At 43.3% G+C, this 25,544-nt stretch overlaps 3 protein-coding genes across 7 annotated transcripts in view; 1 reads left to right on the plus strand and 2 right to left on the minus strand.

Annotated features, from left to right (window-relative positions):
* The window catches only part of LOC126162269 (uncharacterized), a 299,470-nt gene that overhangs the window by 245,573 nt on the left and 28,353 nt on the right, over positions 1-25,544 (plus strand). The window lies entirely within an intron of this gene.
* Positions 1-25,544, minus strand: part of LOC126162271 (uncharacterized) — a 199,866-nt gene that overhangs the window by 82,061 nt on the left and 92,261 nt on the right. The window lies entirely within an intron of this gene.
* LOC126162275 (uncharacterized) overlaps positions 1-25,544 on the minus strand; it is a 114,924-nt gene that overhangs the window by 81,591 nt on the left and 7,789 nt on the right. The window contains exon 3 of one of the 4 annotated variants that reach the window (XM_049918680.1): positions 13,069-13,449. The exons of 2 other annotated variants lie outside the window; for them this stretch is intronic. In XM_049918680.1, coding sequence (XP_049774637.1) covers positions 13,388-13,449 — 62 coding nt within the window. In that variant the 3' untranslated portion in view covers positions 13,069-13,387. Of the gene's footprint in view, positions 1-13,068; positions 13,450-24,200; positions 24,554-25,544 lie in introns of those variants that run through there. One more of the 4 variants, XM_049918681.1, reaches the window with a different exon arrangement.

A 25,544-nucleotide genomic window follows, 5' to 3' on the forward strand; every position in this document is an offset into this window, starting at 1 on the left:
CTTGCCGGGTACTTGCCAAGAAAAAATACGATAATCATCAGTAAGTGTTCATGTGAATATCATGTGAATATAATTGCATAAGTGGTCATAAAAATTTAGGAAATGGCATTACAGTGTGATAAATCATAAAGTATGTTCATTCAATAAAAGGTTTGATGTTCGAGACGTGGTGGTTCCCTTTGGTTTTTCTGGTTCTCAAAGTTTCGACGTGTACTACATTGGGGTGAGGAATGCTGCGAATCCGATATGGACCTGCGTATAGAAGCTCAAATTTACTGCATCTACTCTTTCCTCTGTTGGATAAATAGTGTGTACGTACTAATATCTTCTGTCCAATGTGAAAGTCACGGCGTGTACAAACCTGTTTTTGCTGTCATCTCCGGCGCTCTGCGGCGCGTTTGATGTTGTTCAGCGCAATGTCAATTATTTCATGGTGTCGTAGTCGACGAGATGTAGGAAAGGTTACTAATTCTTTAATTTTGTTAGGTGGTTCAACATTTTTCAGTATAACAGAGGGAGATAGCATAGTAGATTCATTTGGTATGGAATTAATTATATCCTGGAATGAGAGTATGGGTGTGTCCCAATCAATACGTTTTTTATGGCAGTATATTCTACACAGTTTACCAATTTCTTTCATTAATCGTTCACAAGGGTTCGAAGAAGCATGGTACCTGGATATATAGATCGGAGAAATGCTTCTAGCTCGTAACATACGTGTCCATATAGCAGATCGAAACTGTGATCCATTGTCGGAAATTACTTTCAACACATGCCCTACATGAAATAGAAAATGTTTTACAAATGCTTTCGAAAAAATTTTAGCAGTAGCTTTGCGTAGCGGAGTGAAGGCAACAAATTTTGAAGTGAGTTCAACAGCGACAAAGATGTAGCAAAAACCTCTATTAGTTCTGGGAATCGGACCAAAAATGTCTACAGCGGCCATGTGTCTCAATTTAACAGGTACTATGGGATGCTATGGAGGAATATGTGAAGTCGTATCTGATTTAGCTTTCTGGCAGATTTTGCATGACGCTAAAACTCGTCGTATACGTTTCTCCATGTTGGTAAAATAACAGATCTGTCTCAGTATAAGAAAACATTTTCTGGCTCCGTAATGTGCATAACTTAAATGAGTATACCAGATTAATTTGTTAACAAGCTCGTCAGGAATGCATAATAACCAACTGTTGCTGTCAGAATGAGAGCGGCGAAACAGAATATTATTGCGTACAGTGTAATGGTTTCTAATGGTAACATTGATCCTATCGCGCCAAAGGTATTTAATTTCTCTCCACACGTTGTCTTTACTCTGCTCTTGTGCTATGTCTCGTAATGACGACGAAATGAAATTTTCAAATGCAACTTGTTGAATGTACATGACGCTGAAATTTGCTTTGCAGATGTTGGTTGCGATGTCTTGCTGATTTTTGTTAAGAGAACGGGATAGTGCGTCTGCTACAATATTTTGTGTGCCGGGAATGTGAACAATTGTAAAATTAAATTCCTGTAAATAAAGTTTCCATCTACTTAATCTGTCGTGCGTAAATTTTGCCGAAAGTAAAAATTGTATCGCTCTATGATCTGTGTAAACGGTCGTATGTCTTCCATAAAGGAAATGCCGAAATCTCGTAAATGCCCATACAACACATAATGTTTCAAGTTCTGTAACAGAATAATTTCGTTCAGCAGGTGACAGAATTCGACTTGCAAAAGCGATGTTTTTAATTACTGTACAACCATCTTCCTCAATTTCCTGAAAAATATATACGCCTAAAGCGGTGTTAGAACTGTCGGTGGTAATGGAAAAAATTCTGGTAAGATCTGGGTGCGATAAAAGTGGTGCATTCAACAAGGCTTCTTTCAGGTTCACAAATTCAGAATGTGCTTGCCTATCCCAGGACCAAATAGTGTTTTTACCTGTCAATTGACATAATCTAGGGGTGTCTAAAGCAGAGTAATGAATAAATTTACGAAAAAAGTTAATTAAACCCAAAAAGCTGCGTAGTTGTTTCTTCGTCGTAGGAACAGTAATGTCACGTAAAGCTGGAAGTTTTTCCGGGTCAGGCGCAATGTCCTCTGCTGAAATTACATGTCCAAGAAATTTTATAGAAGTTTTACCAAAGTGCGATTTACTGAGATTAACAGTGAGTCCTTGTGCACGAAAAGTTTGCAACAGTTGTTCAAGAATCAGGTTGTGTTCAGACCAGTTGGCTTCTGCAATAGGAATGTCGTCTACGTACGTTGTGATTCTGTCTTTAAGTTCTGTCGGAAGTATTGTATTCAAACCGCGAATAAAAGCTTCATTTATAACTGACATAGGTGATCCAGAATCGATTACTGCTGAAAATGTCGATGATCCTATTTTAACTTCGATAACAGGGTGTGAAATGGTTTTTTGAACAACTGGTCTTTCCTGCAAAAGAGTGTCTCGGATGTCGTCAAAAGTAATAACATTTTCGTGAACAAGATTCTGTGTATCTGAAGTATTGCTTACGTTGCTGGAAGATGCAACCTGTACTGTATCTAGTCAAATTCTATCTGACGTGTTATTATTCGCAGGAGGATGCTGTGGCATTTCCACTATTTGAACTGTTCTGTTATATCTTCCAGACGTATTACGTTCTGGATGATACCTACTGTCTGGTTCATTCATGATAATATGTTGTTGCTGATGTTCTTGTTGCCGATGAGATCGACTGTTATTAAATGTACGTTGAAAATTGTGCTCATTGTTTTTACGTCTGGCACGATAGTCTTTTCTATACGGTGCATTGCGATTGGAATTGAAATAGTGTGTTTTCTGTACGTACTGGTTCCCTTGTTGCTGTGCGTTACTATTTGTTGGAGCTGACGCTATACGCGTAGGCGGCGAATCATTAAAGTTTGGTTGACCTTGTACATTACATTGTTGGTTAGGTATGCTAACCGGTTGGTTTTGTTGCTGTTGTTGGGAAAAACGTCTATTGTTACCAAAATGTTGTTCCTCTTGCTGATAATTTTGTCGATACTGATTATTAAAATTTTGACTATTATTAAAGTTCTGGTGGTTGTCGTTCCTAAGATTAGATTAGATTAGATTTACTTTCATTCCAATTGATCCGTAGTGAGGAGGTCCTCCAGGATGTGGAACATGTCAGAAAAACAACAATACATGACAAATATTTACAACTTAAACAAATAAGCTAATGTACCATTCCACAGGTCCCAAGTGGAATGATCGTCATTTTTTAATGAACACTAAGAGTCATTTTACAAATACTAATGCACTGAATTTAAAATAAAAAAGTTTTTTATTTATTTATAAGGTAATAAACACGTAATACAACTACTGTAATACTTATTTACAATGAACACATTACTGCACTGAAATGGTGCAGAAGTTAGATTATACTTACACACACACACACACACACACACACACACACACACACACATTTTCAGTGAACACATTACTGCACTGAAATTGTGCAGAAGTTATGTTGTACTTATATACAAATCAGTTGGTTTTACTAAGAAATTCATCAATGGAGTAGAAGGAGTTGGTCCTTTAGGCTTCTCTTAAACTGAATTTCATTGGTTGCAAAGCTTTTTATGGCTGCTGGCAAGTTATTGAAAATGTGTGCTCCTGAATAATGCACACCTTTTTGTACAAGACTATGTGACTTTAAATCCTTGTGAAGATTATTCTTATTTCTAGTATTGATTCCATGAATTGAGCTGTTGGTTTGAAAAAGTGTTATATTTTTAATGACAAATTTCATTAAGGAATAAATATATTGGGAAGCTGTAGTTGGTATCCCTAGTTCCCTAAACAGGCTTCTGCAGGACGTTCTTGAGTTCACACCACATATAATTCTTACTGCACGTTTTTGTGCCCGGAAAACTTTAGCTTGGCTTGATGAATTATCCCAAAAAATAATCCCATATGACATTATGGAATGAAAGTACGCATAGTATGCCAGCTTTTTCATTTTTATATCCCCTATGTCTGACAAAATTCGCAATGCAAACAGAGATTTGTTAAGACGCTTCAGCAGTTCTGTGGTGTGCTCCTCCCAGTTGAATTTCTTATCAAGCTGTAATCCCAAGCATTTAACTCTGTCCACTTCTTCTATCTTCTTGTCATCGCATGTTAGACATATACTCTTGGGACACCCCTTACAAGTTCTGAACTGCATGTAGTGTGTTTTTTCAAAGTTTAGTGACAAAGAATTGGCTAGGAACCAGTGATTAATGTCCACAAATATTTTATTGGCTGATCTTTCTAAGACTACACTTGATTTACTATTTATTGCAATGTTTGTATCATCGGCAAACAAAACAAACTTGGCATCTGGTAATGTTACTGATGAAAGGTCATTGATATACACAAGGAAAAGTAAGGGCCCCAAAATGGAACCTTGTGGGACCCCACATGTAATTAGTTCCCAGTTGGATGATGCCTGATAACTTGATACATGTCTCTTTCCTAATAACACCCTTTGTTTCCTGCCAGAGATATAAGATTTGAACCATTTTGCAGCATTTCCTGTTACACTATAATATTCTAGTTTACTTAAAAGGATATTGTGATTTACACAGTCAAATGCCTTTGACAGATCACAAAATATACCAGTTGCCTGCAATTTTTTGTCTAATGAATTAAGCACATTTTCACTGTAAGTGAAGATAGCCTTCTCAATATCAGAACCTTTTAGAAATCCAAACTGTGACTTTGACAGTATGTTATTTGAGATAAGATGGTTATAAAGACGACTGTACATTACTTTTTCGAAAATTTTTGAGAATGCTGGCAACAGTGAAATTGGACGGAAATTTGATGCTATTTCTTTATCTCCCTTCTTAAACACTGGCTTAACTTCAGCTTATTTCAGCCATTCAGGAAATATTCCACTGATAAACGACTGGTTACACAGATAGCTTAATATGTTACTTAGCTCAGAATCACATTCTTTAATTAACTTTGTTGATATTTCATCATACCCACTAGATGTTTTTGATTTTAAAGATTTTATGATGGACATTATTTCTGTTGGGGTAGCGAGGGTCAAGTTCATATTATGGAAGTTACTTGAAATGTCTGGTCTAAGGTAATCCATAGCAGCATCTACCGAACCTGACAACCCCATCTTTTCAGTAACAGTTATAAAATGTTTGCTAAAAAGATCTGCAACACTATACACATCTGTCACCAATGTATCATTGACTCTTAATGCTATTTGTTCCTCTTCATGTCTGGTTCTACCGGTCTCCTCCTTCACTATATCCCATATTGTCTTTATTTTGTTATCTGATATGACTATCTTTTCCTTGTAATATATTTGCTTTGACATCTGTATTACAGTCTTTAATATTTTGCAGTATTTCTTGTAATGTGCTATAGCATCAACATTGGAAATGTTTCGGATTGACAGATACAGTTTTCTTTTTGTTTTACAAGATACCCCTAGTCCTCGAGTAATCCATGGCTTCTTTGTAGACTTTGCTCTAACCTTGGTAAGTTTTGGGGGAAAGCAGTGTTCAAATAAGGTAAGCACTTTATTAGCAAAAATGTTATAATTTTCATTCATGCCATGAGCACTGTAAACATCAGTCCAGTGAATGTCTCTGAGGAGTGTCCTAAAATAATCAATTTTTGGCTTACTGATTACCCTCTTGAGCTCAGATTTAACAGATTTCATATCCTGTTCAGTATTAACATTTAACAGAAGGAACTGCGTGTCATGGTCTGAGAGGCCTTTGACTATTGGTTTTGTAATATAATTTTGTTCATTGGACTTTTCTATAAAGGTATTATCAATGGCTGTTTGTGAGCAAGTGGCTATCCTAGTGGGGAACTTTACTGTGGGAATTAAGTTGAATGATAGTGTTACTAACTCAAATAAGTTCTTATTGGGAGAGTCTTTAAGGAAATCTACATTGAAATCAACAGCAACCACTATTTCTTTGTTTTTGGTTGTTAAATGGGCCAGTATAACTTCAAGGTGGTTTACAAACAGATTAAAGTTACCTGCAGGTGCTCGATATACACTTAATATTATGAAAGATTTTTTGTGAAAATCTAATTCTGTTGCACATGCTTCCATATGCTGTTCTAGGCAAAATTTATGAATGTCTATGTTCTTAAATTTATGACATTTCTTGATGAATGTGGCAACTCCTCCTTTCTCCAATTCTGATCTACAAAAGTGAGATGCTAACCTAAACCCTGTAACACTTAAAAGTTCTATACCAGTGGTCACATGATGTTCCGAGAGGCAGATTATGTCAGCTGGGTTTGAAGACTCTAATTCATCTATGCAGATAGTTAATTCATTAATTTTATTTCTCAGTCCTCGAATATTTTGATGCAATAAAGATAGCTGACATTTCACATTGACTGAGTTAAAATTGGGTGGAGTTAAAATATCTGCTGACAGTTGAAAATTCTTAACCAATGGCTGTTTATGTTGATGTAATAAGCTAGAATTATGTTTTTTGATTTCTTTCTCAAACTGAAGGTTTGTCTCAGTTCTAACCTCTCTTAAAATTTGCTTTCTTTCTGTCCTCCCTACCCTAAAAAAGGGTCTTTTCTGAATCCTATAACCACTGGTATTTTACCACTCATGACAGTGCCTCCCCCCTTTAACTTTCCTGCTATTTCCCCAGCCAATTTACCCTTCCCCTTCCTGTTGAGGTGAAGGCCATGCCTAGTATAATCCCACCTACTGATAGAATCAACATGAACCACACCAATGTGTGACTCCACACCCGACATGAGCAGCCGTTCCAGCTCCAAATTAACTCTCTTGACAGAAGAGTTCAAATGAGGTCGGTCATGGCGCCCAAGAACAGATACAAACTCAACACTGGTATGCCTCGATGCTGATGCAATCTTCGCCAGGTCACACTCTATACTGTACCCAGGATCTCTGTCAATACTGTTACCTGCCCCACCCACTATAACCACGGTGTCTTCCTTAGTGAAATCTTTGCAAAGTGATACTAAATCCTCTGTCACCTGCTCCAGACCAGCACTAGGTTTAAAAAAATTGGTGACCTGGTATTCTGATCCTAGTTCATCCTGCAAGAGTTGGCCAACACCTCTTCCATGGGAACTACCTAACTACAACACTTTCTTTCTCTTTACTGATTTCCCTACATTCTTACTTTTCAATTTGCCGCTGAAAGTTTGTTGTGCCCTGTCTACACCTGTAACTGCTTGAGGCTCACCAGCTTCTAACTGAAGCAACAGGTCAAATCTATTTTCCACATTCACCATAAAGCTGTCAGACAAAGTTCTAGGCCTGTTCCTCCTGTTGCCTGTTGCCACTTCCCACCTCTCTTTACCCTTCTCCCTCCTTAACCTGTCAAGATCTCCCCTGGCCTTGTCTAACTCAGCCTGAAGTTCAGAAATTTTTCCCTCCTGTTCCAGTATCTTCCTATCTCTACTACAAATCCTACAAAACCACTGATGAGTCTCATTTACTTCCCCTATTCCCACGCCACTACAGTCACCCACATGGAAAAACTACAGCACCCATTACACCAAAGCCCCGACCTAACAATTCTACGGCAAGTCAAGCACTTTTCACTCATGATAAACGTAATAGTTTATTAAGAATAAGTCAGTTAAATTACAGATAAACACGAAAATATGGTTACACAAATTTGGCCTATTCGCAACTGTGTGTAAACAAAAACAAAAGTGCAAAGTTTCTGAAACAACAAGTTAAACTTTACGCTACTTTCCGGAAATGCTAGTTAAATAATGAAGGGATACGCTAAGTTAAATTGCTGGAGAGAACAAGGAACAACTAAACGAAATTCTATAGATTTGCTGCAGCAGAACGTAAACAGAAAATACGACTGTACGGTCTTTTCGCGTTTTCTGCTATATAACGTAAAGAAAAATGAAACCTTTAATGGTACACTTAAACGGCACACTAATACACTTATTTACCACGTAATCAGTACTAATCTATATGTTTTATAATCTAAAATAACTTATCATTACGAGAACACCAAAACTCGCGCTAGTCGCCTGGCTGCAGTGCGTCTATTACCTTTGCTATTGAAATTGCGTGGCTGATCGTAATTGCTGTATGTTTGTTGACCTTGGTTACTACACTCCTGGAAATGGAAAAAGAACACATTGACACCGGTGTGTCAGACCCACCATACTTGCTCCGGACACTGCGAGAGGGCTGTACAAGCATTGATCACACGCACGGCACAGCGGACACACCAGGAACCGCGGTGTTGGCCGTCGAATGGCGCTAGCTGCGCAGCATTTGTGCACCGCCGCCGTCAGTGTCAGCCAGTTTGCCGTGGCATACGGAGCTGCATCGCCATCTTTAACACTGGTAGCATGCCGCGACAGCGTGGACGTGAACCGTATGTGCAGTTGACGGACTTTGAGCGAGGGCGTATAGTGGGCATGCGGGAGGCCGGGTGGACGTACCGCCGAATTGCTCAACACGTGGGGCGTGAGGTCTCCACAGTACATCGATGTTGTCGCCAGTGGTCGGCGGAAGGTGCACGTGCCCGTCGACCTGGGACCGGACCGCAGCGACGCACGGATGCACGCCAAGACCGTAGGATCCTACGCAGTGCCGTAGGGGACCGCACCGCCACTTCCCAGCAAATTAGGGACACTGTTGCTCCTGGGGTATCGGCGAGAACCATTCGCAACCGTCTCCATGAAGCTGGGCTACGGTCCTGCACACCGTTAGGCCGTCTTCCGCTCACGCCCCAACATCGTGCAGCCCGCCTCCAGTGGTGTCGCGACAGGCGTGAATGGAGGGACGAATGGAGACGTGTCGTCTTCAGCGAGGAGAGTCGCTTCTGCCTTGGTGCCAATGATGGTCGTATGCGTGTTTGGCGCCGTGCAGGTGAGCGCCACAATCAGGATTGCATACGACCGAGGCACACAGGGCCAACACCCGGCATCATGGTGTGGCGAGCGATCTCCTACACTAGCCGTACACCACTGGTGATCGTCGAGGGGACACTGAATAGTGCACGGTACATCCAAACCGTCATCGAACCCATCGTTCTACCATTCCTAGACCGGCAAGGGAACTTGCTGTTCCAACAGGACAATGCACGTCCGCATGTATCCCGTGCCACCCAACGTGCTCTAGAAGGTGTAAGTCAACTACCTTGGCCAGCAAGATCTCCGGATCTGTCCCCCAATGAGCATGTTTGGGACTGGATGTAGCGTCGTCTCACGCGGTCTGCACGTCCAGCACGAACGCTGGCCCAACTGAGGCGCCAGGTGGAAATGGCATGGCAAGCCGTTCCACAGGACTACATCCAGCATCTCTACGATCGTCTCCATGGGTGAATAGCAGCCTGCATTGCTGCGAAAGGTGGATATACACTGTACTAGTGCCGACATTGTGCGTGCTCTGTTGCCTGTGTCTATGTGCCTGTGGTTCTGTCTGTGTGATCATGTGATGTATCTGACCCCAGGAATGAGTCAATAAAGTTTCCCCTTCCTGGGACAATGAATTCAAGGTGTTCTTATTTCAATTTCCAGGAGTGTATATATATATATATATATATATATATATATATATATATATATATATATATACTACTGGAAATGGAAAAACGAACACATTGACACCGGTGTGTCAGACCCACCGTACTTGTTCCGGACACTGCAAGAGGGCTGTACAAGCGCAATGATCACACGCACGGCACAGCGGACACACCAGGAACCGCGGTGTTGACCGGCGAATGGCGCTAGCTGCGAAGCATTTGTGCACCGCCGCCGTCAGTGTCAGCCAGTTTGCCGTGGCATACGGGGCTCCATCGCAGTCTTTAACAATGGTAGCATGCCGCGACAGCGTGGACGTGAACCGTATGTGCAGTTGACGGACTTTGAGCGAGGGCGTATAGTGGGCATGCGAGAGGCCGGGTGGACGTACCGCCGAATTGCTCAACACGTGGGGCGTGAGGTCTCCACAGTACATCGATGTTGTCGCCAGTGGTCGGCGGAAGGTGCACGTGCCCGTCGACCTGGGACCGGACCGCAGCGACGCACGGATGCACGCCAAGACCGTAGGATCCTACGCAGTGCCGTAGGGGACCGCACCGCCACTTCCCAGCAAATTAGGGACACTGTTGCTCCTCGGGTATCGGCGAGGACCATTCGCAACCGTCTCCATGAAGCTGGGCTACGGTCCCGCACACCGTTAGGCCGTCTTCCGCTCACGCCCCAACATCGTGCAGCCCGCCTCCAGTGGTGTCGCGAGAGGCGTGAATGTAGGGACGAACGGAGACGTATCGTCTTCAGCGAGGAGAGTCGCTTCTGCCTTGGTGCCAATGATGGTCGTATGCGTGTTTGGCGCCGTGCAGGTGAGCGCCACAATCAGGATTATATACGACCGAGGCACACAGGGCCAACACCCGGCATCATGGTGTGGCGAGCGATCTCCTACACTAGCCGTACACCACTGGTGATCGTCGAGGGGACACTGAATAGTGCACGGTACATCCAAACCGTCATCGAACCCATCGTTCTACCATTCCTAGACCGGCAAGGAAACTTGCTGTTCCAACAGGACAATGCACGTCCGCATGTATCCCGTGCCTCCCAACGTGCTCTAGAAGGTGTAAGTCAACTACCTTGGCCAGCAAGATCTCCGGATCTGTCCCCCAATGAGCATGTTTGGGACTGGATGTAGCGTCGTCTCACGCGGTCTGCACGTCCAGCACGAACGCTGGCCCAACTGAGGCGCCAGGTGGAAATGGCATGGCAAGCCGTTCCACAGGACTACATCCAGCATCTCTACGATCGTCTCCATGGGTGAATAGCAGCCTGCATTGCTGCGAAAGGTGGATATACACTGTACTAGTGCCGACATTGTGCGTGCTCTGTTGCCTGTGTCTATGTGCCTGTGGTTCTGTCAGTGTGATCATGTGATGTATCTGACCCCAGGAATGAGTCAATAAAGTTTCCCCTTCCTGGGACAATGAATTCAAGGTGTTCTTATTTCAATTTCCAGGAGTGTATATATATATATATATATATATATATATATATATATATATATATATACTACTGGAAATGGAAAAACGAACACATTGACACCGGTGTGTCAGACCCACCGTACTTGTTCCGGACACTGCAAGAGGGCTGTACAAACGCAATGATCACAGGCACGGCACAGCGGACACACCAGGAACCGCGGTGTTGACCGGCGAATGGCGCTAGCTGCGAAGCATTTGTGCACCGCCGCCGTCAGTGTCAGCCAGTTTGCCGTGGCATACGGGGCTCCATCGCAGTCTTTAACAATGGTAGCATGCCGCGACAGCGTGGACGTGAACCGTATGTGCAGTTGACGGACTTTGAGCGAGGGCGTATAGTGGGCATGCGAGAGGCCGGGTGGACGTACCGCCGAATTGCTCAACACGTGGGGCGTGAGGTCTCCACAGTACATCGATGTTGTCGCCAGTGGTCGGCGGAAGGTGCACGTGCCCGTCGACCTGGGACCGGACCGCAGCGACGCACGGATGCACGCCAAGACCGTAGGATCCTACGCAGTGCCGTAGGGGACCGCACCGCCACTTCCCAGCAAATTAGGGACACTGTTGCTCCTCGGGTATCGGCGAGGACCATTCGCAACCGTCTCCATGAAGCTGGGCTACGGTCCCGCACACCGTTAGGCCGTCTTCCGCTCACGCCCCAACATCGTGCAGCCCGCCTCCAGTGGTGTCGCGAGAGGCGTGAATGTAGGGACGAATGGAGACATATCGTCTTCAGCGAGGAAAGTCGCTTCTGCCTTGGTGCCAATGATGGTCGTATGCGTGTTTGGCGCCGTGTAGGTGAGCGCCACAATCAGGACTGCATACGACCGAGGCACACAGGGCCAACACCCGGCATCATGGTGTGGGGGGCGATCTCCTACACTGGCCGTACACCACTGGTGATCGTCGAGGGGACACTGTAGCATTCGTTTTGCATCATGCTTTTTTTTTTATATTTGATGTTACCCAAGAAAAAACGAAAGAAAGTATTGATAAGACGGGATGTATGCCTCCGAGTTTTCATTGTGTTAACAATGCAGGTTACCCTATTACGCGTCGTGCGTATTACTCGGTCGAATTTCACGATTCCATAACGCAATTGCAACCCTCTGCCGATTGAGGGCTACGTACTGTAGCCTGTGACATGGCGGTGTGTTACGTAACTGTGACAGAGATCAAGATACTGCTTGTTGTATTCCTTCAAGAAACTGAAAAGACGAATCGAAGAGTTTCTGCACAGACGAAGCTACTTTCCCTTCATCATGACAACGACGCAGCATGTACATGCGACATGTGTAACAACCCGATACCTTGTATACGAGGTAACAGATCATCTTCCATACACCCCGACTATATCCCATCCGCCCGTCATCTTTTTCCAAAACTCGATGAAAACTTTTAGAGGGTTTCACTTTGATAGTGATGAAGCGGAGCAAGTAGAAGTAATGATGTGGCCCCTTCAACAAAGTCAAACATTCTACAGTGAGGGTATCAAGAAACTGTTATCTGGTGTGGATAAACATAGTGACAGAAAGAATGAGGATGTAGAGTGTTAATAAAGTTTGTTTTATTTAAAAAGCTGTATAATTTTCACATATAAAAATTAGGAGGCATTACGCTTCGGCACGCACCTTTACTTACGCTTCAATCGACAAGATCTAGTATTTAAGACGGTACACAGTCACTTTTACTACTTCGATGATGTGAACACGCATCTTGGCACGATATTTCAAATAGCTTGCAATAAATTTATATAGAACCGTGAGATATGACACCATATTCTTTGGATTACAAATTTTTCACTTATTTCCCAGGCCAGGTAAGGCCCAGCCGTGGCGTCGGTCGTGAGTCTTTGCTGTGGCCGCCGGTGTCCTCGTGGCAGTCAGTGCGTTAAGGTTGGAAGTGGACATTGGGAATATAGGGAGTCAGCGTGGGTAACGGATGAAATGCATCTGATGTTATTAATAACAAGCCGTCGTTTGTCAGCAATTACGTGAACCTGTAGGTAGAGAAATATCTTCTACCGTTTAATATAAAAGATGTCGTATGAAACTACACTTTTATTGCGTCGGCATACAACTGTTATAGAAACAACAGAAATATAAAAAGAATACAAATGCAATGTTTTTAATACTAATCTTTACAGAAATGATATTTACTGCATGTCGTGAAGTAACCAGAAACTGACACAAAATAGCATGTGTAGATTCGACGGGTTATTTTTAAGTATAAGAGTCAAGTTCTGACACTCTTCCAGTTTCTTGGCTCCTCTGGAAACAGCAGATGTCTTCAGTCAGCAGTCCAGCTATTTATTCTCCACTCCCGCGCAGACGATTCAATCTGAGCCAACTGATTTGCAATACTCCTAGTTCCTGGGACAATCTGACAGGTATGGTTTGCATTGACTCTTTGGTTTCACAACGTAAACTGCAATGAAGAGAAATGCGCTTTAGTAAAGATAGGAAGTACAAAAATAACATAGCAGTTGAATTTTGTTACGGTCGTGTATCAGGGATAATGTGGGGTCACACAGTGTGCTATGTTACAGGGTTCCTATTCTTACTGGTACTATAGCAGACCATTGGAAGATTGGCGACGCGAATAAACCTGACTTATAGCTTATTTCGATAGTTTAAGGATGTCACTAGAACCACGTTCCTATAGGAGGGTAATGCTCCTAGCGTGCGAAGCATTCAGTGAGCAACGCATGTATCCTGTGACGAGGCAAATGACGATAACCTGAGGGATCTCGGTTTCGTTTGCTGGGAACTGATCTGGCGATCTCTGAGTTTGTGTTTAGGGAATGGTCAGCACCGCCGGTCCCCAGTAACCGTAAAACTTTGTCGTACGTGAAACCATCTCAACAGTAGAACGATCCAACGTGACTGGATGACATGCGTTTACTCTGTCCTTCGTGTACAGGTCAGGAACGGTATTCCGCCGTCCAAACGTTCGCCCAACCCATAACGAACACCCTTTTGTTGCAAATAGAAATAGAAAAATCAGTCATCTTGACAGTGATGACAACTACTGACAGCAAAATTTACACTCTTGACAGTTTGATTAACAACAGTGTTATGTAAATACTAATGCTTATCATAAAGAAAGAACTGATGAAAGAATACCATACGATACGAAACAGAAAGAATTCAAGAAATTATTTTCTACGAAGGTTAAACCCCAGACTATAAAATGACCAAAGATAACATTTTTCCTAGTGGTCGGCGGAAGGTGCACGTGCCCGTCGACCTGGGCCCGGACCGCAGCGACGCACGGATGCACGCCAAGACCGTAGGATCCTACGCAGTGCCGTAGGGTACCGCACCGCCACTTCCCAGCAAATTAGGGACACTGTTGCTCCTCGGGTATCGGCGAGGACCATTCGCAACCGTCTCCATGAAGCTGGGCTACGGTCCCGCACACCGTTAGGCCGTCTTCCGCTCACGCCCCAACATCGTGCAGCCCGCCTCCAGTGGTGTCGCGAGAGGCGTGAATGTAGGGACGAATGGAGACGTATCGTCTTCAGCGAGGAGAGTCGCTTCTGCCTTGGTGCTAATGATGGTCGTATGCGTGTTTGGCGCCGTGTAGGTGAGCGCCACAATCAGGACTGCATACGACCGAGGCACACAGGGCCAACACCCGGCATCATGGTGTGGGGAGCGATCTCCTACACTGGCCGTACACCACTGGTGATCGTCGAGGGGACACTGAATAGTGCACGGTACATCCAAACCGTCATCGAACCCATCGTTCTACCATTCCTAGACCGGCAAGGGAACTTGCTGTTCCAACAGGACAATGCACGTCCGCATGTATCCCGTGCCACCCAACGTGCTCTAGAAGGTGTAAGTCAACTACCCTGTCCAGCAAGATCTCCGGATCTGTCCCCCATTGAGCATGTTTGGGATTGGATGAAGCGTCGTCTCACGTGGTATGCACGTCCAGCACGAACGCTGGTCCAACTGAGGCGCCAGGTGGAAATGGCATGGCAAGCCGTTCCACAGGACTACATCCAGCATCTCTACGATCGTCTCCATTGGGAGAATAGCAGCCTGCATTGCTGCGAAAGGTGGATATACACTGTACTAGTGCCGACATTTTGCATGCTCTCTTGCCTGTTTCTATGTGTCTGTGGTTCTGTCAGTGTGATCATGTGATGTATCTGACCCCAGGAATGTGTCAATAAAGTTTCCCCTTCCTGGGACAATGAATTCAAGGTGTTCTTATTTCAATTTCCAGGAGTGTATATACAGGGTGTTTCCAAAATGACCGGTATATTTGAAACGGCAATAAAAACTAAACGAGCAGCGATAGAAATACACCGTTTGTTGCAATATGCTTGGGACAACAGTACATTTTCAGGCGGACAAACTTTCGAAATTACAGTAGTTACAATTTTCAACAACAGATGGCGCTGCAAGTGATGTGAAAGATATAGAAGACAACGCAGTCTGTGGGTGCGCCATTCTGTACGTCGTCTTCCTGCTGTAAGCGTGTGCTGTTCACAACGTGCAAGTGTGCTGTAGACAACATGGTTTATTCCTTAGAACAGAGGATTTTTCTGCTGTTGGAATTCCACCGCCTAGAACACAGTGTTGTTGCAACAAGACGAAGTTTTCAACGGAGGTTTAATGTAACCAAAGGACCGAAAAGCGATACAATAAAGGATCTGTTTGAAAAATTTCAACGGACTGGGAACGTGACGGATGAACGTGCTGGAAAAGTAGGGCGACCGCGTACGGCAACCACAGAGGGCAACGCGGAGCTAGTGCAGCAGGTGATCCAACAGCGGCCTCGGGTTTCCGTTCGCCGTGTTGCAGCTGCGGTCCAAATGACGCCAACGTCCACGTATCGTCTCATGCGCCAGAGTTTACACCTCTATCCATACAAAATTCAAACGCGGCAACCCCTCAGCGCCGCTACCATTGCTGCACGAGAGACATTCGCTAACGATATAGTGCACAGGATTGATGACGGCGATATGCATGTGGGCAGCATTTGGTTTACTGACGAAGCTTATTTTTACCTGGACGGCTTCGTCAATAAACAGAACTGACGCATAAGGGGAACTGAAAAGCCCCATGTTGCAGTCCCATCGTCCCTGCATCCTCAAAAAGTACTGGTCTGGGCCGCCATTTCTTCCAAAGGAATCATTGGCCCATTTTTCAGATCCGAAACGATTACTGCATCACGCTATCTGGACATTCTTCGTGAATTTGTGGCGGTACAAACTGCCTTAGACGACACTGCGAAACCTCGTGGTTTATGCAAAATGGTGCCCGGCCACATCGCACGGCCGACGTCTTTAATTTCCTGAATGAATATTTCGATGATCGTGTGATTGCTTTGGGCTATCCGAAACATACAGGAGGCGGCGTGGATTGGCCTCCCTATTCGTCAGACTTGAACCCCTGTGACTTCTTTCTGTGGGGACACTTGAAAGACCAGGTGTACCGCCAGAATCCAGAAACAATTGAACAGCTGAAGCAGTACATCTCATCTGCATGTGAAGCCATTCCGCTAGACACGTTGTCAAAGGTTTCGGGTAATTTCATTCAGAGACTACTCCATATTATTGCTACGCATGGTGGATATGTGGAAAATATCGTACTATAGAGTTTCCCAGACCGCAGCGCCATCTGTTGTTGAAAATTGTAACTACTGTAATTTCGAAAGTTTGTCTGCCTGAAAATGTACTGTTGTCCCAAGCATATTGCAACAAACGTTGTATTTCTATCGCTGCTCGTTTAGTTTTTATTGCCGTTTCAAATATACCGGTCATTTTTGAAACACCCTGTATATATATATCAGTTCTTGATATCCAATATTACATATTTGCTCTTTCTGATGGATACACGTATAGATCGTCTGCACTCAAAATTCTGCCATTTCTCTCCCTACATTGTCCACTGCTGGTAGCTCACCTCCAACTGCGCAACGCTACGTTTCTAACTATGCCTATCAGTAGTTAGTGCCTTCAGTAGTTAGAACCTTTTATTTAGCTGGCAGTAGTGGCACTCGCTGTATTGCAGTAGTTCGAGTAACGAAGATTTTTTTGAGGTAAGTGATTCATGAAAGGTATAGGTTATTGTTAGTCAGAGCCATTATTTTGTAGGGATTTTTGAAAGTCAGATTGCGTTGCGCTAAAAATATTGTGTGTCAGTTTAGTGTGTATCAGTATAGCTAAAGGACGAAATATCTGAGTACGTTCAATTCTGCTCAGCTATTTGAAAATCAAATAACGTAAGGAGTTCATCAGCACAGTAATTCACTAAATTTTTCTAAAGGAATGTTTCAGAGAGAACAATTTCTTGTTACCGTAACTGTAGAATGTTAGATTTAGTTGAAGGGGCCACTACATTATTTCTACTTGCACCGCTTCATCACTATCAAAGTGAAGTCCTCTAAAAGCTTTCTTCAGCTTTTGGAACCTAGATGACGGGCAGATGAGGCATAGTCTGGGTGTATGGAAGATGCTCTGTGGTCTTGTCTACAAGGTGTCGGGTTGTTACACATGTCGCAGCGCTTGTGCATGCTCTATAGTTGTCATGATGAAGGAAAGGTAGCCCCATGTGCGAAAGAACTCTTCGTTTTGTCTTTTCATTTTTTTGAAGGAACACACCAAGCTGATTCTCGTACTCAGTCACAGTTACGTAACACACCTCCATGTCACACGCTACAGTACGTAGCCCTCGATCGGCAGAGGGTTGCAATTGCGTTATGGAATTATGAAAGTCGATCGAGTAATATGCATGACGCGTAATATGTTAACCTGCTTTGTTAACACAATGAAAAACTCTGAAGCATACATTTCGTCTTATCAATATCTGCTTTCTTTTTTCCTTGGATAACATCAGATATCTAAGAAAAAAAGCATGATGCAAAAGGAATGCTACAAAATAGTGTTATATCAATAAAAAGAAAGATATGTCTAGACAGGTAAGAAAATCGTTATCAGTTAGATTAAGGAAACCATACATTATAATTTATTCTGTTCAGTGCTAAAATGAAATGTAAATCCCAAATGGCCTTAAACAAAAATAATAAGCTTGACAGGAGTAGCCAAAAGTATACACGATGAAGAAAAAATACTGCACGTCACGGTCGGCATTTCATTGCTCATCCCAGTTCAAGACAAAAGTGTATCTACCTAACCTTAGCCTTCTCACTGGTTAACAGAAATGCGATTCAGAAAGTGAGGCCCTGGTGATGCTATTACTGCATGCAGCGGGGCTAAGAACAAGTAGCACTAATTGAAGGCTGGGGTGGAGCTCTCCCATTAGCTCGGTGAAACGAGAAAATGCCATGTGAAACGGAGACTCAGATGTTCACGTTGAGTTTGCTCCAAACATTCTTTTTCAGTAAAAGCAACAAACAGCATCCAGTTGACACCTACAACTGTGGTATGTTGTCTTTTTCTTTCTGTCTTTACTTAAACATTAAGACATAACATAATGTTCTTACATATAAAACATCTGTTTTGCTCTGTCCATGAGATAATTCAAAACAGTTGAAATTAACAGTGCACACAATAACATCGTCGGTATCCAATGAGGTACAACAAACGCAATACGTAGGGGACACTAAATTGCACATTATGTTATACATTATAATTCCATTATAGACATCCATCGCCCAGGCGTATCTTCACAGTGCTGGTGCGTAGACACACAAACAAATTTCGCTTTAGGAAATTGCATTTGCAAAGACTTCGCATCTAGCTGGGTCATACGTTGCTGAACGCTACACAACACGTCTGCATCAACTTTTGTTAAGTTTGCCTCCCCCCTCCCCTCAACCACAAAGAACACACACATACCATTTTAGGCTCTACTGGATTCATGTCTTGGGATTCTGGAGTCCAGAACATCGAAAATCCATGACCGATTCATTTCTCTGGAAGTACTTCTATTCCAAAGTGTGGCAGTGTACCTTCGATCCGAAACCTAATGTGCAAGTGAATACAAAGAGAAATTTCAAAATGCATAGTGGAATGTATAGGAAAGGAACTAACGATGCAAGGCACATGCGAATTGTCCAGTAATAGGTAAGGGATCAAAAGCACTTCTTTGACCATTCTAGCCTATAGATTTATGTTGCTGCATCACGAACATAAGCCATGTGCAGGCGTGGTTTTTGGAGAATTTTTCTAAATTTCGTGCAGCAGTGGCTGGAAGGTAGTAGTTAAGGAACCGAATGTCATATCGGATGGCTTTGTCATGTGACGTTGATATTTAGCAAACTGTTCTAGGACGCAGGTTTACGGCTCCGCACTTGGGATGGAAGGCAAAGAACGGCGGGCATGGTATACTAGTGTGATGAAGTCAGGGCAGCACTGGGAACTGACCTGCTGTGGGAAACCGATACATTGCACGTAGAAGCGCCGCTAATGAACTGTATGTAGGGCCCGAAGAGGGCTGAGGGAACCAGTAGTTGTAACAATTAAAGAGCACTCCACTTGTCTCCTCCAGGGGAAATACGTCAGGGTTGTAGCCCGGAGGCTCAAATGGGGAGTAGTTGTTCCGCCACTATGTCAATGTTTAGAATCCGAGTGAATAACGATTGTTTAAATTGCACGCCTACGTCGAATACAATCTGGTGATGAATTTAGGTGGCCAACCAACTCGCTGAAACTAATACCATACTCCGCTGCACGGAATCGCAGTAGATATGGCGGGGAGGGTCCGCAACTTGGTGCAGCACCGGCGCGAGGAGCGAGATGGCCGCTACCCTCCGCTCTCTGGGTGACATCATCCGGCAGACTGCAAGCTGCCAGTCGCTGGGGCGGGTCGGAGGCACGAACTAGCGACCTCCCGGGTGAAGAGCAATCTGCGGTCTCTCACGAATTTGCCCTGGCTGCTAAGGCATACTACAACGATGGCGGCCCGTTATTTTCCCTCGGGCGCTGTACGTGGGGTTCACAATTTGTGCTTGAGGGAGCAGCCAGCCACGTCCCAGGCTACCTATGCACATACACGCAGGTTAATGTATCGCGGCGACCCCTTATAGCCGTCACGAGAGTAGGATCGCTACTTCTACAACGCTGGGTGGCTGGACGCCGATGCAGCAGGTACCACCGCTGGTATTGGTGCTGATCCATGGATGGACGCCACGTGGCGCCATCACTGCGATCAGTGGGAGGGCTGCAGTTTAACTTCAATGCATTAAAGTCAACGAAACACTTGCCGGTTTTCCTCTGCACTCTTACGCGTAAGTCACCCCTCTCTACCAAACCATACCTCTCTGTCGTTCCGACTTAATACAGCCCCTGAGCGCTACAGAGCGGTTGTGAAATGTCATGTTCACATGCATGTTGTGTTCCAATCAGTAATGATTGTTGTGAGTTGAAAATAACTTCACGAGTGAAACTATATTCGTCAGTCCGTCCCACATTACTTTTAAAATGGCCAATATCTTTCACTTGGTGCTGAATCCATTCAAATAACTATACTCTTCCATTTCATTCTTCTTGCCACTGGTGCTGAATTAGCTTGCTATGATACAGAAACAGGTCATTGTGCATCACTTCAGAAAGCAGTTTTTCACGCATCTGGAACTGCTTTTAGTGATGTAGTTGAATGGTTTCAAGAACTGCGTTATCTGTGGAATAGGATTTGTCCTTGGGCGCCTTCTGTGCGTTGCTTGTATACGAAGGTTACCCGTTTCCCAGAAGGCGGTGTATCAAGGGACCAAAACCATTCTCATCAAGATGGCGTATTCTGTGGTACTATGTAGCATATGCTCGTGCAACACCAGCCTTTTGATCGGAAACACTCAGCATCAAAAACAGATTAAGATATTTATCTTTTGTGCGTTTCATCGGGAAGCTGTCCTACATAAAGTTAACAGGAATAGCCATGGTTGTCCACTCTGCAGTCAGTAGACACATATACCCAGGTTAATGGTTCCTACTATTATGCCATAGGCCACTGTCATTTTATAGGTCATTGTCCTATGTTGAAATGATGCACAACTAACAAACTACGAGAGCTAGGGAACGGGAATCCAAAAAATGAATAGAAACCTGACAAGAATTTAAACAACGGCTCTATGGGCGTCTTAGGTTTAGTGTTTCATCGGACCACTCAGTGACCTGCTAGACCGGGCACGATTATGTGGGATGACACAGTCCTCTTTACATTCCAATGCCCTACACGATGTGACATTGTTGATATCTCCTCGTTTTCACCCGTTATGTGTTTTCTAAACGCACTCAGCCTTATTTAGAGAGATAAATTTTCGATTGGAATCTGGTTGAAGATTCGAATGCTGGCATTTATTTGTCACCCTGTATATTGATTAAGAACGTTAGCCAACAAGACTATGTAATAACAATTACTGAAATCACAAACGGCTACAAAACAAGAGTGTTGCTCGATGGGAGTTGTTGTTGTTTACGTTACTCTTTGAAGGAGTTATCCAGTCCTCTTTATGACTCAGACCGCTGTAACGGGATTCATCACCAGAATTTCGTCGAGGTTTTCGAGCAATTTAATCAATCGTTATTCACTCGCCTTCATGCTACACCCCTGACGTATTTCCTCTGGAGGAAACAAGTGGAGCGCTCTTTAATAGCTATAACGTCAGGTTCCCTCAACCCTCTTCGGTCACTACATACAGTTCATTAGCTGCACTTCTATCTGCAATGTATCGGTTATTCGCAGCCTGTCAGTTCCCTGTGCTGCCCTGATTTCATCACACTTGTATACAGTGCCCGCCGTGCCTTGCCTTCACTCCTATGTGCGGCGTCGTAAACCTGCGTCCCCGAATCGTTTGCAAAATATCAACGTCACCCGCGAAAAGAATCTGATGTGACATTAGGTTAGTATTTATTACCTTGCAGCCTTAGGTGCGAGAAATGTAGAAGAATTCTGCAAATACCACTCCCTTACCTATTACTGGACAATTTGCATATGCCCTTGCATCGTTCGTTCCTTTGCAATACATTACATGATGCGTTTCAAAAGTTTCTCTTGGTATTCAGTAACACTTTAGGTTTGGGAACGATGGTACACTGCCACACTTTGGAATAAAAGAATCTCCAAGGAAATGAATCGTTCATGGATTTTCGATTTCTCGACTCTACAATCTCCCGACATTAATCCACTGGAGTCTAATTTGGTGTGTGAGTGGAAGGGGGAGGGAAACTGGACAAAAGTTGATGCAGACGTGTTTTGTAGGTTCCAGCAACGTATGATACAGTTAGTTGCGAAATTTGCAAATGCAAGGTAGTTGAACGCCTTTCCGAAAGTGAAATTTGTTCATGTGTCTACGTACCAGCACTGTGAAGATAAGCTTGGACGATGGATGTCTAGAATGGTATTATAATGTGTAACGTAATGTGTCTCATACGTATTGCGTCTTTTGTTCCTCATTGGATACCGACGATGTTATTGTGGCACTATTATTTTCAACTGTTTTTAATTAACTCATGGACAGAGTAAAACAGACGTTTTATATGTAAGAAGTTTATGTTATGTCTTAATGTTTAAATAAAGACAGATAGAAAAAGATAGGATACCACAATTGGAGGTTTCAACAGGATACTGTTTGATGCTTTAACTGAAAAAGAATGTTTGGAGCAAACTCAACTTGAACATCTGAGTCTCCGATTCCCACGGCATTTTCTCGTCTCACCGAGCTAATGGGAGAGCTCCACCTCAGCCCAGAATTAGTGCTACTTGTTCTTAGCCCCGCTGCATGCAGTAACAGCATCACCATAGCCTCATTTTCTGAAAATCATTTCTGTTAACCAGCGAGTCGGACCAAGGTTATGTAGATACACTTTTGTTTTGAACTGGGATGAGCAATCAAATGTCTACCGTGACGTGCGGCTTTTTTTCTTAATCCTGTGCACTGTTGTCTACTCCTATCAAGAAAATTATGTGTTTTGTGGCCATTTGGGATTTACATTTAATTTTAGTACTGAGCAAAATACATTTATGATTAACGTATGCTTTCCTTATCTAACTGATAACGATTTTCTTACCTGTCTCGATTTATCTTTCTGTTTATTGGTATAACACTACTTTGTAGCATTCATTTTGCATCATGCTTTTTTTTTTTGGATATCTGATGTTACCCAAGAAAAAATGAAAGAAAGTATTGATAAGATGGGATGTATGCCTCCGAGTTTTTCATTGTGTTAACAATGCGGGTTACCCTATTACGCGTCCTGCATATTACTCGGTCGACTTTCACGATTCCATAACGCAATTGCAACCCTCTGCCGATCGAGGGCTACGTATTGTTGCGTGTGGCATGGCGGTGTGTTACGTAACTGTGACAGAGCTCGAGATACTGCTTGTTGTATTCCTTCAAGAAACTGAAAAGACGAATCGAAGAGTTTCTGCACAGACGGAGCGACCTTTCCTTCATCATGACAACGACACAGCATGTACATGCGACATGTGTAACAACCCGACACCTTGTATACGAGGTAACAGATCTTCTTCCATACACCCCGACTATGCCCCATCCGCCCGTGATCTTTTTCCAAAACTCGATGAAAACATTTCAGGGTTTCACTTTGATAGTGATGAAACGGAGCAAGTAGAAGTAATGATGTGGCCCCTTCAACAATGTCAAACATTCTACAGTGAGGGTATCAAGAAACTGTTATCTGGTGTGGATAAACATAGTGACAGAAAGAATGAGGATGTAGAGTGTTAATAAAGTTTGTTTTATTTAAAAAGCTGTATAATTTTCACATATAAAAATTAGGAGGCATTACGCTTCGGCACGCACCTTTACTTACGCTTCAATCGACAAGATCTAGTATTTAAGACGGTACACAGTCACTTTTACTACTTCGATGATGTGAACACGCATCTTGGCACGATATTTCAAATAGCTTGCAATAAATTTATATAGAACCGTGAGATATGACACCATTTTCTTTGGATTACAAATTTTTCACTTATTTCCCAGGCCAGGTAAGGCCCAGCCGTGGCGTCAGTCGTGAGTCTTTGCTGTGGCCGCCGGTGTCCTCGTGGCAGTCAGTGCGTTAAGGTTGGAAGTGGACATTGGGAATATAGGGCGTCAGCGTGGATAAAGGATGAAATGCATCTGATGTTATTAATAAAAAGCCGTCGTTTGTCAGCCTGTAGGTAGAGAAATATCTTCAACCGTTTAATATAAAAGATGACGTATGAAACTACACTTTTATTGCGTCGGCATACAACTGTTATAGAAACAACATAAATATAAAAAGAATACAAATGCAATGTTTTTAATACTAATCTTTACAGAAATGATATTTACTGCATGTCGTGAAGTAACCAGAAACTGACACAAAATAGGATGTGTAGATTCGACGGGTTATTTTCAAGTATAAGAGTCAAGTTCTGACACTCTTCCAGTTTCTTGGCTCCTCTGGAAACAGCACATGTCTTCAGTCAGCAGTCCAGCTATTTATTCTCCACTCCCTCGCAGACGATTCAATCTGAGCCCACTGATTTGCAATACTCCTAGTTCCTGGGACAATCTGACAGGTATGGTTTGCATTGACTCTTTGGTTTCACAACGTAAACTGCAATGAAGAGAAATGCTCTTTAGTAAAGATAGGAAGTACAAAAATAACATAGCAGTTGAATTTTGTTACGGTCGTGTATCAGAGATAATGTGGGGTCACACAGTGTGCTATGTTACAGGGTTCCTATTCTTACTGGCACTATAGCAGACCGTTGGAAGATTGGCGACGCGAATAAACCTGACTTATAGCTTATTTCGATAGTTTAAGGATGTCACTAGAACCACGTTCCTATAGGAGGGTAATGCTCCTAGCGTGCGAAGCATTCAGTGAGCAACGCATGTATCCTGTGACGAGGCAAATGACGATAACCTGAGGGATCTCGGTTTCGTTTGCTGGGAACTGATCTGGCAATCTCTGAGTTTGTGTTTAGGGAATGGTCAGCACCGCCGGTCCCCAGTAACCGTAAAACTTTGTCGAACGTGAAACCATCTCAACAGTAGAACGATCCAACGTGACTGGATGACATGCGTTTACTCTGTCCTTCGTGTACAGGTCAGGAACGGTATTCCGCCGTCCAAACGTTCGCCCAACCCATAACGAACACCCTTTTGTTGCAAATAGAAATAGAAAAATCAGTCATCTTGACAGTGAACACAACTACTGACAGCAAAATTTACACTCTTGACAGTTTGATTAACAACAGTGTTATGTAAATACTAATGCTTATCATAAAGAAAGAACTGATGAAAGAATACCATACGATACGAAACAGAAAGAATTCAAGAAATTATTATTTACGAAGGTTAAACCCCAGACTATAAAATGACCAAAGATAACATTTTTCCTAGAAGAGGGTTGTAGCCCCATCGAGCTGTAAGTTTGCGGTGTCTACAATGTAACTCGGCAATGGAGATGTTAACTTCATTTCTCTCTTGTGCTCTTGCAATAGTAGTACGCATGTTAAGCGCTACTAGGATAGTTTAAAGACGATCTGAAGTTTAAAAGTTTTACGGTTGGAATTATTAGTCAGAAGTCGGACTGAAGTAAA

The sequence above is a fragment of the Schistocerca cancellata genome, chromosome 2 (assembly GCF_023864275.1).
Source record: "Schistocerca cancellata isolate TAMUIC-IGC-003103 chromosome 2, iqSchCanc2.1, whole genome shotgun sequence".
In the NCBI taxonomy this organism is placed as follows: domain Eukaryota; kingdom Metazoa; phylum Arthropoda; class Insecta; order Orthoptera; family Acrididae; genus Schistocerca; species Schistocerca cancellata.